General features: G+C 39.4%; 1 protein-coding gene across 1 annotated transcript; it reads right to left on the minus strand.

The window, feature by feature from the left end:
• Nucleotides 1-192: 192 nt before the first annotated feature.
• Nucleotides 193-11,246, minus strand: LOC133920470 (probable inactive histone-lysine N-methyltransferase SUVR2). Its single transcript, XM_062365088.1, has 10 exons — nt 10,873-11,246; nt 10,665-10,761; nt 5,537-5,732; nt 4,922-5,288; nt 2,724-3,820; nt 2,101-2,366; nt 1,611-1,677; nt 1,473-1,523; nt 1,018-1,111; nt 193-538 (listed from the first exon to the last, which is right to left on the minus strand). Exons 3-10 carry the CDS (start codon nt 5,729-5,731, stop codon nt 507-509), a joined length of 2,169 nt encoding a protein of 722 aa, XP_062221072.1. The 5' UTR covers nt 5,732; nt 10,665-10,761; nt 10,873-11,246; the 3' UTR covers nt 193-506.
• Between the last annotated feature and the right edge of the window lie 10,176 nt (nt 11,247-21,422).

Consider the following 21,422-nt stretch of genomic DNA (forward strand, 5'->3'; position numbering starts at 1 on the left):
ACTGCACCATTGCATCAGGTTAGTTCCATGTCGCTTTTGTACCCAAGCCCATCGCAGCTATTTCCAAGTTCCAACCAAGCTTCCCTCGAACAGAGATCGGGTTTCCGAACAGGAAACGAACTCATGAGACAGGGGAGTTCGCATAGGCTTTGAATGAAGGGAAGAACACGTTTCATAAGCAGGGGAATATTGCAGTAGGTAGGGATGCTCCAAATGACCAGAGGAATCTGCTCTTACGAATCCTGCAATAGCCTAATTTCAAATCCATTAAGTGCAGCCAATCCACACTCCAAAATTGCTTACAAGTCTATGGAACAAAAACTGCTTCTACGGAGTAAGCTTGGTAGGTCAACATTTCTTGAACGACTGCTGAACCAGTAAGCTTGACCATTTGTCCTATGCCGGAGCTAAATACACTTTTTTAGGAGAGCAAAATATCATTTGTCTTCACGATACCATGAAGAGGACCCTGTACAATTCTTTGCTGCCTTGAGCCTCTTGAATACTCACGATAACACCAGGGCTCTAGCTTTAGATTCTGTGGAAGCATGTCAACATTTTGCAGTCAGCTGATATAAACAAATCATACGACTGCACCAGTAAACATCTCATTAATGAGTTACTGTAACATGACCGCAAATACAGAATCGGACACAAACGTGATTGGGTATATCTTTTCTCGAGTTGGTTCTATATCTAATTGAACAAAAAAAATCGTATTTTACATCTATTGACAAATCTTTTTCTCTTAAAAAAACTGGTGAACAAGCAAAATGTACCATAACAAGACAGTACTCAGATATATTGAGGAGTTCATATACTAATGAGTGAGGCATACTAATTCTCTAATTCTTCTGCTGACAAGTTTACACAGACAATGTATTTGCCTAAAGGTAGGAAATTAGTATTAATAACTTTTCTCTTTGGAATTCTAACACAGATTGTAGTAACTGAAAGTTTTTTAAGGACTTCTACTGACTGTTAATGGCACTATAACAGCAACCTTCAGACACTTACTTAAGCGCCGTTTGTCCCGACAAAACTCACTTCCACAATAACATTTGAATGCCTTGACAGGATGGTTGACATCATCAAAATCAATTCCATAGTCCTGCAGTTGAAACGTGTTCAATATTATGGCTTATTTTGATAGATGATCGAAATTAGGCCATGATCCATGTAACAAGATTCTACCAAACATTTCCTTTAAAACACATCCCGCCGAACAAAACACAATAGCTGGTACGGAAAATTTATTCATTAATAATCATTGATCTGCAGTCATAAAGTGGTCGCCATAAGGCCTGGAACAAGATGAGGCCAGATTCAGCTAGAATGGAAGAAATTGGATATTCCATATCTTTCTTTTTCCTAAAATATGGTCATTCCACAGTCCACGTCTGTTAACTGACTAGTTAAGAGCTGATACAATGCAATCGAGGTTAAATGTAATTGAAGGAAGCACGACCTACCCATGTCAGTTCTTCAAAAGGCTCTATTTGCCTCTTTGTGAAGAACGCCAGCTGAACAGAGGAGAAAGAAATAAAGTTACAAGTATTCAAATTTGGATTTGCAATAAAGCGTCAGTGACAAGGTAGATTTGCACATACATGAAAGTAGTGGTGGTCGGGCGTCTCAATCTCAACAGGAATATCAATGATGTTAGCATCAAAGCACCTGCAGCAAAAAATAACATGCCAACTCGTAGATAGTACTGATTCAACAGAGCATGACAGCATGCTCTTTTTCCAAATTACTTCTATACTAGTTTTTTGGGTAAGGCCTCAAGTGTAGCTAGCTAGCTTCAAATTAGAGTAGAGCATCACTAGCATGTTCTGTTTAAGTGCTGGCATCAGGCAATAAAACAAGCTGCAACCAAATAATCATTCATCTACTATATACATGCATGTATAAAGAGAAATATCAGACAAAGGCAGCACTTTAAGCACAAACATGGAAAAAAAAAAGACAAACAGACAGACAATCTCACCAGCGCATAGAACCAACAAATTCACACATCATAGAGAACTTCACAAGAATCATAATGTGTTTCTGATTAAAGAACACTTTCATAGTCACAAATCCAAAAGGAGATATTACCTATGGTTTATAAACCTTGCCACGTTACCATAAAAGGTAGCATCTAGACAGAGGGCTTCCTCGTCCTTCAGAACACTTTCAGTGCCCCAGTCAGCATCCAGTAGCACAGGATATGTATGCTTTGCATTACCAGTCTTTTGGATTGTTCGCTCATATAGCTCAGTGTTTGTTAATATTTCACCAACATACTCACAAACAAAAGCACCTGGAGGAAGTTTTTCAGCAGTGCGTAGTCCCCATCCCTTTTTTCTAGAGGTTAAGAACACCTGAAATGATGATAGAACGCAAAAAATTGTGAAGACACAAATATGAGGTGTAGTTTGCTGCTTAAGCCATGACCATACACAGAATGCATAGCATTCCAAGAAATAAATGTTAGCAAAATCTCTTCATATATCATCTCGATTGAATTCACATCTGGTTCCACTGAATATTTGTTACTGATCTCATTTTAATGCAGCTGGAGTAAGAAAAAGATGCTGCAACTTGGCAGCCTGCAAGCAGTCATAAGTCCATCGTATTTGGCAGTTGTACTAATTAGTGTTAATTTCTATCTTTGCTAGCAAAAAAGGGTAATATCTTGAGAGCTTGAATGGTACTAACTACTAAGTTAGTTGACTTGCCTGTAGATTGCGAATAATGCCTCGCTGAACCACACGGTTTCCACAATATCTGGTGCAGCCACATTTCCTCCAGCATTCCTTGATAAATTTCCTAATTCGGTGCCCTTTACAAGGACCAGGATTCGCCCTCGCGTCTGGTGAATCATAGTTTAGTTCAGCCTTAATTCTTTCGTTTGGACAAATCTTGCAGTAGAAGTGGGGATGTTTATGTGGTTCTCGGAGCACACAAGCATCTAGAAATCCTTTTGTCAGCAGGCCATCTCTTGTATAAGCAAACTCTCCTCCAGTTTCTGTTGCGCATGCACAAGGAAGTGGCTCTGCTAGACAATCTCCTAAACATTCAGAACAACAATTTTCATCTCCAATTCTGGCAAGTGAGAGGTTGATATAAGCATCTTGGGACGTGATATTGTGTGGTATATAGTGAAATGGAGGAGGCAGAACCCCATCTTCAATTCCATTAACTATTGGAATACTCACACGTTCTTCGCCTTTTGTTATATCATTGACATCATGATATTGTTGCTTGACACTAGTAGGTAGTTGATGCTGAACCTGCATATTACTAGAATTATTCTGGCTAACTCCAGCACTAGCACTACCACCAAGCCTCGTAAGATTATTAAGAGGCATGCATGAGGAACTAGCTTGATTTGACTGAAATGATTGCTGCACCAAAGGCTTAGATAAAATGTCCATGGCCGGAAGTACTTGTACAATGCTTCTCTCTCTAGGCTCACTAGATCCAGAACTCAGATCAAGAATACACTGGCAAGTATCATCCAAAAGTTTCATGAAAGAGAAATTGGGATCTAGGATCTTGTATGTGCTGAGGCATCTAGCCTCCATTGCCTTGCGTATTGACTCAATGTCAGGCATATGAAAATCAGAACGGTTTGCCAAGGAAGAGTTGAAAGAGAATGATAGTTTTCCGTTTCCACAGTTGGACAATGCTACCGTGGAAAAATCTTTGCTTCTTATAACTGCTTGGCTGCTACGTTCATCAGCCATATGCTCTTCATGCGCAACCGAAACACCTTTAAATTTCTGATCAGCAGCATGCTGCACACCAGAAGTCATGTGTGCATCTTCATGTCCTGGAGGATTTTGTAAAAAAATAGAAAAGGAAGTTGGTAAAAACTTAAAAAGCATCAGAATTGACTACTCAAGAAAAGAATATGGACAGGAGAGCCACAACAAGATGATGCAATTTCTGCGGGACAAAACAGGATATTAAAAACGCACACCTCTTGATATCATCATAAATAGTTACATAAGTGTTCCTAGCATATCCGAAATATACCCCATGTATTTCAGTGTTACTTGGACACGAACACGGGTGTCGGAATCTAACTCGGACTCGGGTGTCCGTTTCGGTAAAGAAAATTTGGACACGCGAAATACAACTCGGAATCCAACACGGGTGTCGGAATTCGACTCGGATTCGGGGTGTCTGATTCAGCAAATAAATTTGGACACGGGTGTCCAGGTAACACTGATGTATTTACTTAAGCCATTAATGAATGTTCAGCCTCAAAATAAAAACTTAAGGCCACTCATTTATACCACTATTAACAGATAGTACTCCGTACTACAAAAGTAATTCGAAGATGAATTTATCAATACCATTTTCATGTCACCAACCTAGGTAGTATACTCCCTCCGTTTGTTTAGATGCTGTTTTAGCCCCCAACACACTGAAAAGGGTGACAATCAAATCCTCTTTCTATGACCTCTTTACCCCCTCTTGATTTCTCCCACTTCCAATTAATGGCACTCACTCCACCTCACTCATGCAGTCCCAATTCCAATTCCTAAAAGCTTTTAATAGGGGTTCATTGGGAAAACACTGCCTAGTAAAAACCCAATTAAACATCTATTTGGGAACAAAAAACAAGTTCCTAAAACAGCATCTAAAAAGGAATGGAAGGAGTATGTCTAAGTTATCAAGCTAAAAATAATTGGCTCCACGCAAAGCAGCTTATATTTGGAAACTGAGGATTAGAAAGCAAAACACCAAAAGCCATACATCCAGAATGACAATATAACAGACATGACGGCCTATATCCTTTTTTAAGGTAATAGATATACGTATAACTGTGGGAGTTCTCAAATGAAAGCACTAAAGTCTAAAAGGTGGATTCTTACGCACTATTAATAACATCGATGTGATAATTAATTATCTAAATATACATTACCTCTATGACGGCTGGGTTCCAGAACTTGTGGACACATAACTGCTAGTGGGGTCTCAAAATCCCGATTGTCTTGACTTTCAAGTAGTAAAGCATAACTGATTTCACCAATTGTTGTAACCTCTGCAAGACTAGTTTCCATTTTTGGTTCCTTACTAAATTTTTGTGAAGATGGCTTCCGCAGTTTGGTTCCAATGGCTTTCCCCTCGAGGGCTTTTGCTTCTTGCTGACGTGGCACTTCAGCCGACTCTCTCTTTTCATTGCCATGAACATTGGATTTAGGCTTTTGATCACGCTCTTTAATCTTAAACTTCTTGCTACAGTGGTCTGAATCCAGATTCTTCTTCTCAGTTCGCTTTTTCTGCCCTTCCTGGTACATTGATAAGTTTGACTTAAACATGGTAAACTAATGAAATAATTAAAAAGATGATGGTCACCATATGTAGTTGAGTTCAATGCCATACTTATTTGTCATAAAAATCATTGCATATCTTCAAAAGTGATTTCATATGGAAAAAATGAACATTTCGTAAAGAAAAGATTACATATCTAACTAGAAATCAGAGCAAAGTCACAGTAGTCACTCAAGAAAAAATCAGAATAAAAGCCAGATCATACCATGGGATCTGGATCGTCAAATATAGCATCAACTAGGGCACTATAGTTATCAGCTTCTATATGCTCCCAGTTGTCATCATACAATGACAGTAGCTTATCCAATACTCGCACAACAGTTTCCTTCGGGATACCAATATTGGTCATGGATTTGACTGCATCATCAAATTTTGCCATGGAAACCCTTGGAGGTGCCATCCTGTTAGCAATGAAATAGATAAGCATCAGACATGATATGAAAAGTGACTTCCTTGAAAGAGCCAAAAAAAAAAAATATTGAAAAAGTTACGCTTGACATCACTAAGTCATTAAGAAGATGTGCAGTGCAAGATAGGCTGCAGTGGTTAACAAGAAGGGAAGATATGAGCTAAAAGCAACTTATTTAACCTTGGACTTAGTTTGCCTTCATTTTGTACAATGAACACTAGTTTATAAGCTTAAATTTCTTTAGAGGGGGTAGAATAAGATTTTAAGAGGGAAGATACAACTCATTATTGCTTGAATTTGATGCTTGCAATACTCATCCTTATAGTTATGGACGAGAATGGTCTAATAGGAAACAAACCTTATCTTTGGGAGCTAATTGATGTATCCCAAGTAAATCCTTATCCTGGGAACAACAACAACAACAACAACAAAGCCTTTCAGTCCCAAACAAGTTAGGGTAGGCTAGAGATGAAATCCTTATCCTGGGAAACTAAGCAAATATTCAAGAATGGAACAAGATAACAAAATTGACAAGATGAAGCTTTCCTAACCCTGGCTGCAGGTCCATTCTTAGATCTGCTACAGATCACAGTACCACATGGTCAGTGTTACCTGGACACAGACATAGGTGTCGGAATCCGACTCGAATTCAACAAAGGAAATTTAGACACGTGAATACAACTCGGAATCTGATATGGGTCTTGGAATCCGATCCGGATTCGGGGTGTCCGATTCGACAAAAAAAATTGGACACGGGCGGGTGTCCAAGTAACGCGCATGCATGATGCTGCATGTGCATGGTAACATTTTGGCATAAATATTGCCGCAATACAATTTACATGATTCTTTTAACATCTTTCAAATATCTATGATGACTTCTTAATTTCAATCTCATTGCAGTTATCTTGTTGCTGCTAATGTTATGCAAAACAAAAAAGAAATTCCAAAAGTATGTATCACCATTTCATATCAAATTCATATTTCAAACAAATTATAATTTTAGTCTAAACTTATTTCATCTCTCAAATATCAGCATATTTATACATCCAGCAATCATACATTTCCATCCATTTGATGGCAATAGCAACAGAAGTTTTTTTTTTTTAATTCCTAAAAACAGGACAAATAAACTTCTTGGCATTGGGCTCATGTACACAACAAGAAATGGACCAGGGCACTCACTACTGCATGCACAAGCCCCACAAATTGGACATGAAAAACCTCGTCGTAGTCTCATCAAACCCCACACTGCAGCACCAACGCACACAACAGATGCACACAGCCCTGCAATAAGCCACCTAAGGCAACGAACCTGAGGAAACGTATGGGGCCACAAGTCACAACCTCCTCCAAGCAGGTTAGTTTGTCACGATTTTCCTGTATATTTGAATGCATGCGAACCAAGACAATTCTAGTTCATAAAGAATGTAATTCCTAAAATATGCAGCATTTATTTTTTAACCAAATCCTTCAATAAGGAGCTCATGGATAATTGGATATAAAATGTACAACTTTTACTTCTATGGATATGGAAACTTGATGTAAGATCTTATCAATGATGACATCAAATCTGAAGTGGGTGGTCCAAATCCCATATCCATATCCTGTAATTATCTGGGACATCATACCCCAATCCTTGGAGTTGACTTGGAAGTTAGGAGATACTTCAAATTGTTAAGCGATGTAGCTAAAGACCAAAATCATTGTATATGGCATAGTTATTTTGGCGGTATGGCGGCCCGCCACCTTCACACCTTTATATCGCTTATGACGCCTCTCTCTCTCTCTCTCTCTCTCTCTCTCTCTCTCTCTCTCTCTCTCTCTCTCTCTCTCTCTCTCTCTCTCTCTCTCTCTCTCTCTCTCGGCACCTCCATCAGCCACGCCTCTCTCCCTCCCTCCCTCCCTTAGGCACCTCTACCAGCCACCTCTCCTTCCCTCCCTTGTCCCCACTTCTCCTCCCTCTCGGTCCCCTTCTCTCAGTCGTACTGCTTCAGCGACGGCGATGTGGAAGGGGATCGGCGGGAATGAAGCCGGAGGGCAACAGGGCAACTTTAATGACAGCAGATCTGGGTTACTCGACTCTAGATCTACCTGATCTGCTCCCCAACATCCTTCACTGGGCGGCGGACGGGTGTGGCAGACGGGGAGCCGTGGCGTCGGCATGGCAAGCCTTGTGTTTCCGCCACGCTGATATAGCAACGCTATGGTGACGCCCCAACAACTATGATATATGGACAGTACATGTTCCTACATGATTAACATTTTTATGATAGAAAAGTGTATCATGCACGCGAATCGATGCTTCAAAGTGGACAATTTTGCCATATCTAGCAAAAAGGCACATTTAACCTAGGTTTGGGCACCATATCCTCCACGAGTCATCCTGGAAGTAGGAAGCCCAGCTGAACCACTAACAACCTAGTTTCTACATGACTCCATGACTCATGTGCATACTTTTTTGAAGCAAACTCATGTGCATGCTAGAGTTAACAATCACTTGCACTCCTTCAATGCTAAAAATACGATTGGGAACCTACATTAAAGGAACTATGGGTTATATTTGCACTTCTTTTAGACTGTTCAGTTCCACTCAATATACATGTCTTGACATCTTTCTTCCTATTGAACCAAAGGCGTTGTGTCCCATCTTGTTAGATCAATTGGATTGCGTAATCATCCAATTTGTCCAATTTTTCTTCAAATTGAAGCAATGACATGAAACAATCTGGATTTTCTCTAAATAACGTGAACACAAATTTTCTGTCAAGCCTGTACCACACCCTTCCATCTCACTACATGGAATAAATACAAACAGTTGACTGAGAAGACTTTACCAAAACTGGAGATTCAATGCAAGGCAATATACATATTTGATTCATAGGAGAAACAGGGTGTGAACAGGATTTGTATTATACAAATGGAAATTAAGGGTTACCAGGCTCAAGGAATTGAAGATTATTATAGAAATAGAGAGGATAGGGAATGCAATTGATTACTCAAATCTTTTTTTCGAAAAACTGTATTACATATTTTGTTTCTCACATTTTTTACTTTTATTTCTCCAAACATCGACATTGAAATGACTGAGGTGTACCCCATAGGTTTCTTCTATGTGAAGTAAAACCTACCTCGTGGGTAACATGTGTAGAAAGAACGACGACACCATGCAAATCTACACAAATTGGGAGCTAACACCTAATTTATAATACACTCCCTCCTTTCTCAAATAATTTCATTTTAGGATTTTGCACAACTCAACCACACAAGACGAAACAAGAAAATAACCATTGCCACAAATAACCATGCAAACAAAATATATATCATCAAAAGGATACATGTGTGTACAAAATGATTTAAAGTAGTTTCAAAATCGTTAGACGGCATTTATTTAGAAATACAATCAAAAGATAGAATGGTATGTATTTGGCATCAACACAACAAGAAAATCAAACTAAAAATTTAGAGTGAATTGCACAAAACTACAAGTATTGTGCCATTTGCAACACTAAACTACAAGTATTGTACCTAGTAACATAAAACTACAAGTACTGTGCACTAATTTCACATAAAACCCGATTTTAATTAGATTCATCCAAACAATGGTCTTCTGTTTCTCTAAAAATCATAGAAATTTTTGTACATGTTCCATAATCCATGTGCAATCCATTTTAATTGGAATCACTCAAAAAGCCTGTGCAGAATTTAAACTAAAAATTTTCAAAAAGGCTACTTTTATAACTCCTAACAATTGTTAAGGCCTCAAATAAAATCCCAAAAATATGGAAAATTCACTAATATTCTTCTTATAAGATAGACTAATTTCTAAATTTATTTAGCACTAGATTAAATGGTGAAAAAGTGAGTTCATTTGTAATGCTCCATTTATATGCTTTATTTATATACTTACAAAGGAACTCACTTTTTCACCATATAACCTAAGGCTGAAAATAATTTTTGAAATTAGTTCATCATATAAAAAAATATTAGTAATTTTTCTATGTTTTTAGGATTTTATTTGAGTTATAAAAGTAGTATTTTTAGATAATTTTAGTTTAAATTTTACACAGATTTTTTGAGTGAATCCAATTAAAATGGGTGAATCTAATTAAATATCAGACTATTTTTGGGTGAATCTAATTAAAATCGGGTTTTGTGTGGAATTAGTGCACAATATTTGTAGTTTTGTGTTACTAGGCATAATAATTGTATTTTTGTGTTACAAGTGGCACAATACTTATAGTTTTGTGCAATTTACTCAAAAATAAAAAAATATTTTACTATCATTTCCTATTTAAACCACATTTCTAATACAAATACCATATATGGAATGTCCAATCTTGTTTCATCTGACGGCTTCAAATGATAAGACACCTCCAAGCTCCAGCCATGCAAATCAACATGTCCAAAGCACAAATACCTCATTCCCCAAAAAATATTCGGTGAAATTGTGAAAACCTCAAAAACTATGTTTATAAGTTCTAAAAAATTCTGAATAAAAATTAAAACAAAATGTAGAGGAGGTCGTAATCTGTGTGGTTTTTTTACAGAATTTTTGAAAACTTCTAAACATATTCTTTACAATTCCACCGAGAGGAAGGTTTTGCGCCGAATATTTTCCCATCAATCCAGTCAAACAGAAAAGAAAAAAAAGAAAAACACTACTTACTCATGTGCAGTCATGAGATCAACACAAATTTGGGGGCCAATCTAAAGCACGGCAGCTGATCTGATTGTCATCGCAACACCAAGCGAGCCACTCTAAAGCTACTGACCAGGCATCTAGAACATCAACAAACTCAGCAAAACCGTACTGATCACGCCAAGGCAATGGGACACTTGAAAAATCGCAGAAACGGGCCGACAAAACCCCATCGTAGAACCCACACTACCCACCGCAACGGCGGCAACACACGCACGCACGTACCTTTCTCACGGAACCACCGAAGGCGAGGAAGAACCGGACCACCGCGCCGCCTCCCACGCTTCCCCCCGACGGAGAAGCTGACTCGAAAAACCCCGACCTAGTCGCACCAAGGCAACACAACGCGTCAGAATTGCAGAAATGGAACCGAAAAAAAAAAACCCCGCTCCGCACCACAACGTACGAAACTAACGCACGCACGCACACACACCTCCGAAGCGTGCTGTCGGAGGCGACGAGGCCGAGGCAAGGGACGGCCGCCGCTCCCCCCAACAGCGACGTCCGGCGGCGTGATCGCGCCGCCGGCGCCGCACTCCTCCTACGCGAGCCGCCCCGGAGGCGACGAAGCAGGTGCGACCGCCGCCGCCGCACCCTCCTCCAATGGCGATCGCCACCGCCGAGGCCCGCGGCTAGGGTTTGGGGTTGGCGATCCGGAGAGGCGTCGCAGGCGAGTGGGGTTTTGTAACGAGCCGCGGCGTGGGAGAGAGCAGGTTGGCAGGCACGCGTGACAGGGGGGAGGGGGAAGACGGAGGGTCGAAAGAAAGAAGAGGAGATGCCAGTTGGCGAAAGAGGGGTTGAGAAACAGAGCGCGGATGCCAAAAGAAGCAACCCGGTCCGCTGATCCCGCGGTGAGCCGGTGACTGATATGCTCCGCTTGCTGCCTGTCTCCAGCACCCCCGGGTTGGGTTTTTGCAGGTAGCTCCTTGTGTTATCTTGGAATTGGACCTGTTTTGGGTAACCCTTTTTTGTTCCGTTTGTTAGCCTCACCAGCATTTTAGCACGTTCATTGTGCAATGAACTATGAACTTGTCAAGAAAAATATGGTCGAGTGATAAATATTTGGTGCAAATATTTACCATATCTGAATGATGAGATCAAGAGGTAAGTAAAGAAAAAATTATGGACCCATAATGGAGATGAGTTTGCTAACAAGAGCTTGTTGGAAGGGATAAGTGTGTGAGTTGGTTGAGACTTGGGAGTTTGTTTGAGGAAGTTTTGTTTTGATTTTGAGATATGGTATTTTGTGGGTTAGTTGTAGTCGCATTTTCAAAATACTAACTGGGTGCCCATGGGTTGTAACATATCTTAAATAAAAGGTTTCTAGGAGGTTGTTGGGACATATTGTGCTACATTGTTGAATCTAATTAGCTCGGGGAATATTTTCTAGTTCTAATGGGACCTTTGCGATTACGGATCCAAAAAGGATGCTTCTACTTACAATTGCATCCATAATTAGAAATAAAAAAATGCTTTTGAAAAGCCACCTCAATACCAAATGGAGGCAAAGGTAATTACAAGTCATAAATTTCATGCTAACATATTGATTCTATACAGGTAATTATATATAAATATAGTAATTATGGTCTGTTTGGTAGAACTTTAACTTCAAAGATTTTTGGAGCTGGTCACTCTTAGTTCTAAAAATTCTTAATGTTGAAGTTATCGACAGATTGAGGGTCTTTATTAAAAGATCTTGTTCTTATTTTGAATTAAAAATATATAATTAAATCACTTCATTTTATCATACAAATTCTAAATCCTATATGAATCACGAAACTGAAGCTGTGCAAAATAGAGTCTATATTGAAAACTTCCAACTGATGATCAAAGCATATATATTTTGTTGGGGAATCGCTCAAACTAATCACTCGAACTCACCAGAATCATTGGAACTTCACCGGCTCGGTTTTCGCAGCGCAACATCAGTGTTCGTCAGGTTAGAATGTGCGCTTGTTGAGAGAGAGAGAGGGTGAGCAGAGTGTTTGCGATTTCTTGAGTGATTATTGATCCCCAACATATTTTCGTAAGTTGCTTGAAGGCAACCGTGCGTAGATAATTCCATCATTTGCTGAGGATCCTCCATGGCACATACGTGTGGTAGAACCTACCCACTAGCAACTCTACCATTTTTAATTGGTAAGGATAAAAGAACCATCTCTCTTCTTCTTCTTCTTTTTGTTCAAACCAAGAGCTTTGAAGCCATCTTTCTTTCTTTCTTTGAAAAAAAAACAAGAGCTTCAAAATTCATCAACCGGTAGGATTGTAATCATTATGTAAAAATACATAGATATATGACATCTGATTAATCCAAGTGCATAAGTGTCTACCGGATGATGCTTGCTTGGCACAAGACTAAGTAACCAGGTTTGCATTTCTACCCATATAGAAGTAAGGCATGACTAATTCATCCTAGATCACTTTTTTCATCACATAAACTTTTTTCATGGTTTGATCTTATCCCCTATACGCATAGGAGCAGGTCTTATAGAATTATCCCTCTTCCTGTGATGTTGCCATTGATGCTACGGAGGACAGACGGCGTTGCTACAAAATCAACTACACCATTCTCTCCCAAAACAGAGTTCGAACAAATATTGAGCCAAGAAATCATACCTTCGGAATTGTGCTTCGATTACTGTATCCGACAGGGTGGAGATGACCGAGTTAGCTTTTCCGATGAACAATGCCACTCTTCATGGCTAGTTTTGATGCAATCGCTTCAAGTGGTCACGACGGCGGCACTACGAATGGGTGGGCGAGGGTTAAGGTTAGTAGGTAGGGAGAGACTATATATGAGAGATTGAGAAGGAAATTTAGGAAAGAAAAATCTTGCTTTGATTCTAATCAGACTCTGATTGCTAGCTAATATTTAGGGAGGGGAGGTCATATGGCTCCTTTCACACGAATATAAGGAATGTCATCGTCACCGTCCATCACTGCAGAAGTTGCCGCGTGATTCTTTTTAGGAGAATCTACGAAATAAAAAAGAAACTTGTTTTTCTCCAATATGTGTAATTTGGAAAGGCACTAATATCTCTAATTATACATTATTATATTAAAGACAAGCCGTCAGCCAAACATTAAAATTTGTACAGACAATTTCACCAGCAGAGATTATCATAACCACTTCGATTCCAAACCTAGCCTAAACGTGCTGCTTCAAGTACCTTTGCTGGAGATGAAAAATCTGTGAAGTATACTATCCGGCAAAAATGAGGTCGAAGAGGGCAATGGGTACAGCGTACCGCATGGAGAAAACGACGTAAGATGGTGGATTGATTCCTTTTTCTTGTTGTCAATCTCATTCAGCAAACGTTGCATGCTTCCACGTACCAGCAAAAGTTCGAGTCGAAACGCGAGCACACAATGCGACGCCCTGAACTCCTCGTGTATGTTTGGTTGTTCAAAATATTCTCTTACGTATAATCTAATAAGTATATTTAATTGTTTATATCTATTATTCTAATTTATTTGATGAATGCAAATATATAGTCTTATTTTGATCTAGGAGTGAAGTTTGATTTGAGTTTTATCATACAGACTAGTCTGATGAATACATTTTTTACATTCGCTCGTACAGACAGGTTTACTTACAGATATTATGAAATTATCTTTATACAAGTAACCAATTACAATATCAATATTTATCTTCACTCATATGACCTCAAATTCAATCGAAGAAACAGAAATTTAACTCAATCTATACAAACAAATACAACTTATCAATCTACTTATATAATATAAGTCTCCGAACCTCCTCTAGAAAACCAAACACACCGTGATTGCGTCATGCTACGCCTTCGTATCCGGATGCCAATTGCCATCCATCGATTTGACAGGTATCAAGCGATCAACGATGAACGCGACTCGACGAACGCGGTAGAATTAGGCCCGGGGTGAATCAGGAAATATATCAGGATCTTTTTCTGAACGGAGGAAATATATCAGATTGATACGCACTCGATTTGTTCCTAAATATTGTTCCATGCATTCTCAAACTTACCGCTTTTAACTTAGCTTTTCCCAGTGTAGTTCTCGAAAATATTTTCCAAATCACTCCTCCGTATTTTGTTCTTTCAACCAAGTCATTTATTACCAACTGTCATTTCCAAGGTCATTTACTAATAAGGATAGAAATACAGTAACACATGTCCCAAGATCCCAAGGACAATAAATAAGGTTCTTTGTACGGTTAAGATCTCTCTTAATGTTTCACCTTAACAATTGTTCACCACATTAATTAGATGCCCAACTATACAAAAATTTAATGTGGGGGAGCAAGCTATAGAGTGGTAGGCTCTTTGGTTCGAGGTTTTCAAAATCATTTTACAAACGGTAACTAGATCCAAACGGTTACCAAAAATCGCTGTTATCGCGATAATCGCTCAAAATTTGGTTATAATTTGCTCAAAATTTATCGGTAAAATTTAAAATTTTAAAAAAATTGTCAGATTCACCGTTCGGTAACCGGTCAAATTGGATTGGTTACCGAGCGATTTTTGCGATAAACCAAACGGTTTTTAAGATAACCGAATCCCTAATAACCGAGCAATTTTGATCGAAAACCGAGCGATTTGAAGCGGTAACTAACCAGATTAACTCCTAATCTATGAATTTCTAGAAAAATAAAAAATCAGAAAAAAAAATAGTAACAAATATGGCATGAGATTTGCTATGTTTTGTTGAATAATTTTTTTTGGCATGACCTTTGCTATATTTTAGATATTTTTAAGAAAACAAATAAATACCAATAACAATACGAGCATGACCATATAATTGTTTCATCGAATATATGCATACATTGCATATGTAGCACCTCAAATTAATAAATATGTTGAATTGTCCATACAAAAGTTAAAAACACAATCACATATCATCCATCAGTACTTACCAAAGTGATGATCGATGCTTAAAATGTAGTTTGCATAGTATCCACGCCACGTGCAACCTACAAGATTGAAAAAAATTAGTATAATATCATGGTATGGAAATAAAGTAGTCGCATAAAGTAAATTATCATCACCTTTAGAACCACCAGCTTAGGGGGCGATTAAATTCAGCTGTATTGTACTCCTCGGTGGATATGAGCATTATCCGTTGTGTATTTGCCTTAAACTCTGCCCAAGTTCGCCCCGTCCATGCAGAAGTGGTTGACCAATGTCCTTGCAATATGGCATAAAACTCAGGATCTTACCACTCATAGACCCACTGAATAGGAGGATCTGACTGAGTATCAAGGACAGGATAGTGGTACAGATATGATCCAGAACTACTCTACATGTCATAGTTACTAGAATAGCTCTCACTATCTTATGGTCCATCATGGCCACCCTGAATAACATGACTTTGTGAGGATGGGGCACCGTGGTCCTGGTCCTGTGTGGCATGCAAAAACTGATTCTCACCAGTGAATTGCACGGGAGCAACGATAGATGATGGGCATGGAACATCGTCTCCCTGACCATTATCGTCAGCGATATCTGTCTTTGAGCTGTTGTCATTCGATTCTTCGTAAGTTGGGCTCTTTGGGTCACTATCCGTGCTCTCATCGCTTTGCACTTGTCTTTTACCCTTACCCTTAATCTTCCTGCTCTTCTTTAGATGTGCCATTTGCTTCTTCCTCTTTCCCGTGTGTGTGTCACCTATCACTTTAACAGTCCACCGTTGTAAATCTTGTGGGTTCACTGTGTCTGTCACCAGGTGAGTTGGCAGGGGTATGTCACTGTCTGTGTCCTCCTCATCAAGCTATGGGGCAGCATTTGATCTACCAATTTCCATCCAGTCCCAGAGCAGATTGTTCTCCTCGTTCAATGTGAGCTCCATAAGCCACTAAAATGGATCATCATCAACAGTCGACCTGATGTCTGCATCCAAATTATTCTGTATTCTCAGGTTGTAGTTGATATATACTAACTTATGGAGCTTCTGCAGCTTAAGCGGTCGCGAACTTTCGTGTGGATAAATACAAATATACTCCAATTCCTCTCACACCCACTAGATGAAGTGCACTGAGACACTAGGCGCCTGGCAAGCATCATTAGTGTAGGTGTAGACAAACTAAATATAGACCATCATTGTGCTGCAAGTAGGTAAAGTGATATAACGTTTGGAAAAGTAGATAAAGTGATGCAACAATTAGATATGTCAACACAATTCGTACCAGGTTGAATCTTGCCGTCACAAGCCATCCGTGAAGCGAGAGAACCAGCGAATGACAGAGACTTTATCCGATATATTTCAACCTCAATAAGTGCTTCCGTGGCAGTACTAACATCGATCATCCTCTTGAATACCTCCCGGAGATCTTCGAACAAGTTTGGACCCGTTCCATACACGTAGTGCGTGCGGGGGTTCAATGCGGCTGCTACAAGTTGATGATCAAAGCATTAGTACCATAAACATTAGAACCATAAGCATTAGTACAATAAGGATGCAAGTGGTAGGAGTGTATCACCGGCATTCATGCAGGTCTCATTCGCTAGATCATGCATTCTGCGATCAACAATTGTCATGTACTTTTCAAAAGAATCCCTATCATTGTGATACAACGAATCGTACTCCTGCTTGACAACAGTGTATCTCAGGAGCACCTCACTCAATGTTGGCATATTATCTTGATCAGCAAATCGAAGGAAGGCATACAATGATCAAATGGAATCGACAACTATTTTAAAATTGTCCCACCATGGTAAGCTGGATAGATAACTATGTGCATATCTCCCAATATCAGAACTAATATAATGAGACTGCTGAAGCTCACTAGATGCCATCCATTGCATGAACATATCCTTTCAGCGTAGAAAGCTTTCAAGAAATAGATAGTTTGCGCCAAATCTTGTGGAATTCCATCACACCAACTCCACCATTCGCAATCTTCATCATTTCATGTAGCATTGAATGACTGTAAAGCCATCGCGATATGGACCTTGCACTTTGAATGATAATGTCATGTTCTCTAAATTCACCAACTGATTTCAACATTAAATTTATCGTATGTGCTACCACGCGATAGTAGGATATTCGCTTTTGAGAACCTGATAGGCCTTCTTATAATTTGACCCATTATCAGTCACAATCTACACAATATTTTGTGGCTCCAAATCATTGGCCACTGCTCTTATCTCTTGCATAAACGAATCAACCAAAGAAATATGCAATAATTGAAATACTATGTTACCAACTCAGCAAAATAATATACCTTGTTCAAATACTTTGCATCTTGACTGTAGCCAGTAGCATCTACGGACTTGTAAAAAAACATACGATCATTGAAATAAAAAAGGAAATTAATAGTACTCATGTGCGTCGATCCAGTCCAAGAATCACACATGATGGTCACACCATACTCTGACCATTCTAGCTTCCACTTGTCAAATATTTTCTTCAATGCACTCTCGTTTTCGTCCATGTACTTACCATCTATATCCCGGCCAGTTGGAGATGGTACACTCTCGCCTGTTATAGAACAGATGATCATAAGTCAAAAAGAAAGAAATATGACAACAATAAATTCATTACAAACTTAATCACTCACCCTATTTCTGTGTTTCTTTCACTGCAGAAACAAAGAATGCGTCGTCCGTCCTTCTACCAGGAATACCTGAAGTGTGAAAAAATTTGGAACATACCAAACCAATAGCTTCCTTCGCTTTCTTTCCCTTCGCACTCCATGACCCGGTGTCAATCTCGGCTGCACAGGGGTTTTTGCTACAGCAACATTGTAATCTCTGACACAGGGGCTTTTGCCACCTCTATGCTCATAGGACTTACCTGCCCTTCTTCCGAACTCTTCCCCGTCCCTAGACTGAGCCATGACATGCTACACCTGTTCCTCTTACATGTCCTCATTATCGCTTTGTCAAATCTACCTGAACTCTGGCTAACTCTTGCCTCCGAAACCTCTCCTCAGCCTTTCCCTTCCTCTTATCTCTTGCCTTATCCAGTTCACGTCTGAAATAATCACGTACATGTGGAGGCACCCTATCACAATGTATAATATTCGATCCGCGCCCCTGCCTAATTTTCTTTCAACTTTGTGGCACCATCGCCTTTCTTTTCCTTATTGCAGTAACTGCACCTAAACCCCGGGGCCAAATTATTCCCGTGCTGCCACACCACATCTCTGTCCGCTATCGATTAGTTTGTATTGTCTGTGTTGGAAGAAGAAAACTCAATGGTTAACCTACTAATAATTATGTTCATACATGTTAAATTGATAAACATGTGCTGTCACGTTGCTAGTCATGCATAAATGTCTCAAGAAATAATTAACTTGACCAATATTAACAACCCTTGCCAATACAAGGTAACAATCGTGCGCATCAGGCTAAAAACCGAAAGTAATAGGGTCAGTAACCGAGTGAATCAACCACTAAATCGTCATAATTGACCACACAACAAATTGCCGACCTCCTAATAACGATTACTGAACGAATTACATTAAAAATCGCTAGTAAATGATCGATAACCGAGCAAATCAACCACTAAATCGTCTTAATCGACCATACAACAAACAGCCGACCTCCTAAGAATGATTACCAAACGAATTACATGAAAAATTGCTAGTAAATGGTCGCTAACCGAGCGAATTAAGCACTAATTCATCCCAATCGACCACACAACAAACTACCGACCTCCTAAGAACAATTGCCGAATGAATTACATGAAAAATCGCTAGTAAATGGGTGGTTACCGAACAAGGATCTTCGAAAATTGCTTGGTGTCAGGCGCTCCGCACTGCTCTTTGAAGGCGGACAGTAACCCCTCAGATGCGGTCGGTTACCGACGCTAATCGCTCGATAACCGAAGCTTCAACACCGGATTTTTGCCAGATTTGAATTTTTTGAATTCAAATTCCACTTGATTTGAATTTTTTGAATTCAAATTCGTTTACCGAGCTCATTATGAAACTGAGCCGGACCGGTAAGGTCGGTTACCATGCATTTTGAGCGGTAACCGACGCATTTTTAACCCTGCTTTGGTTACGAGCTCACATGTTGGTTCGATCTCCATATCGCCCATATTTTTTCACTGAGGAACCGATGTCTGTTTGGCTGGGAGTGGGTTCCATTGACTAGTTGAGCACTCCATCGAGGTTCGAATCCGGATGTTCCATCTTCTTCTTAGAGCATCTTCAGCAGCATTAGTAACCGGCTCGTCATCAATAAATCTAGTTAAAAGGTTGAAAAACGCGGTTCTAGCAGGCTCGTCAAACGGCTGGTCATCCCTATAGGCTCGTCATCCCTCTCCACTTACTTGGCAAATTAGGCAGTCACCTCCCTGCTCACCTTCTGGCGACAACACCATGCGGAACATAGAAAACTAGCTGGCTATGTGTGCATATGTGTTTATTTTCCCATTTTATTTCATAATTCTATTTGATGATCTAAAATTTGTCTACAGTTCAAACTAATTTTTTTGGTAATAACATAACTCGCAGGAACCCATTTTGATAAGTTGCACGCAAAAAGCCTGAGCTAAATTTGAACAAAAAATATTCAAAATGGACTGTTTTTCAACTTTCACTAAATTTTTAAAGGTTCAAATTGACTTAATAAAGTTCTGGAAAATTCACTACAAATCTTCATCTTGATTATAGTAATTTATACAATTATTTCCAACCCTATGTTGCATAACTAATTTGTGAGTTTATTGACAATGCACCATTCAACAATTTGAAAAAAAAATAGCCATTACAAAAAATAGCTATTTGAAAAAACCAGCCGTTATGAATAAAATATAGGTAAATAGAATATAGAGAGTGGGATTTGGAAAGTCCTTAGTATCCAGAAATGTGAAGAGAGAATTTTTTAGTAGATAGCCCAATAAAAATATAGAGGATGGAAATTTAGCTAGTCTGCTAAAGATACTCTTACATGATCAGCTAATGTTCCTAACATGGTTTTAAAAATAATAATGAGCTAGTGTCTCCATGAAGAAACTGGAAATCCAAGACATTAGAAACCACAAACATGCATGGGGAAAATGTAGTGTCCAAGTAGTTTTGTGTCTTTTGTCTATTGGCCTTGAAGAGTCTCAGAGAGTATGTATTGGGGGAGGGTGATTATTTCTACACAAAAACGAACTGCACTCTCTCACCTCATAGATATCACAATGGACGTCATGCATTATGTGTGGCTGATCAGTTTAGTTAAATAGGTGCGTAAGATAAAAGGGCAGCATTTGGGAGTACTCACCTACAACCATTTCGATACATGGCCTTGCCGAAGGAGCTCCTCAGCAATGTGTCAACCATGACGCACAGTGTTGTAGCACTGCCATGGAGCAGCTGTTCAAGATCCGCTCCTGCTTCTGCCGGTACGGTTCCGGCTCGGCCGCTGATCACCAGTCGGACGGTGACACGGTGGGCGCAAGGTCTGGTCAGCGTAGGACGACATCAACGATGGCCACGACTCTGTAACAGAGTGTGGTTGGTTGTTTATATAGATCGTATATAACAGGTTGAGGAGTAGATTGAGTGGTGCTATATTTATTGATATAAAAGTGTTTAATTGAATGTATCTGTTTAGATATGTTAAGTTGAATTTTGTTTAGTTGATCGAATTTGATACCGTAAGAGTGGATGCAAGAGTTGAGATTATGATTGGTTATTTGTATGAATGTGGTTTTATGACACTGACATGAGGATCCATCTGTATGAGCGAATGTATGAGTTTGTATCCGTTGATTTAGGCTACGAAAAGAAACTTGAATCGAGCTTTTCCTTCTGAGACAGCTGTGGGTGTACATTTTTATCCACCGAGTCAGTTAAAATGGTGCATATGAGCAATCAAACATGCTTTTTTTCGAGATTATACGCATCCGTTAAGTCAGATTGCTCCCATATAGGCATCCAATCACATCTTTATTGGACGTGTCGGTGCATGGGATGTTGAGGATGCACTGGCATTGATCATGGAAAATGGGGCGGCAACGAGGTGAAGATGAGTAATATAAAACTACTATATATAATTATCCTAT

The sequence above is a fragment of the Phragmites australis genome, chromosome 6 (genome assembly GCF_958298935.1).
Source record: "Phragmites australis chromosome 6, lpPhrAust1.1, whole genome shotgun sequence".
NCBI classification, from domain to species: Eukaryota; Viridiplantae; Streptophyta; class Magnoliopsida; order Poales; family Poaceae; genus Phragmites; species Phragmites australis.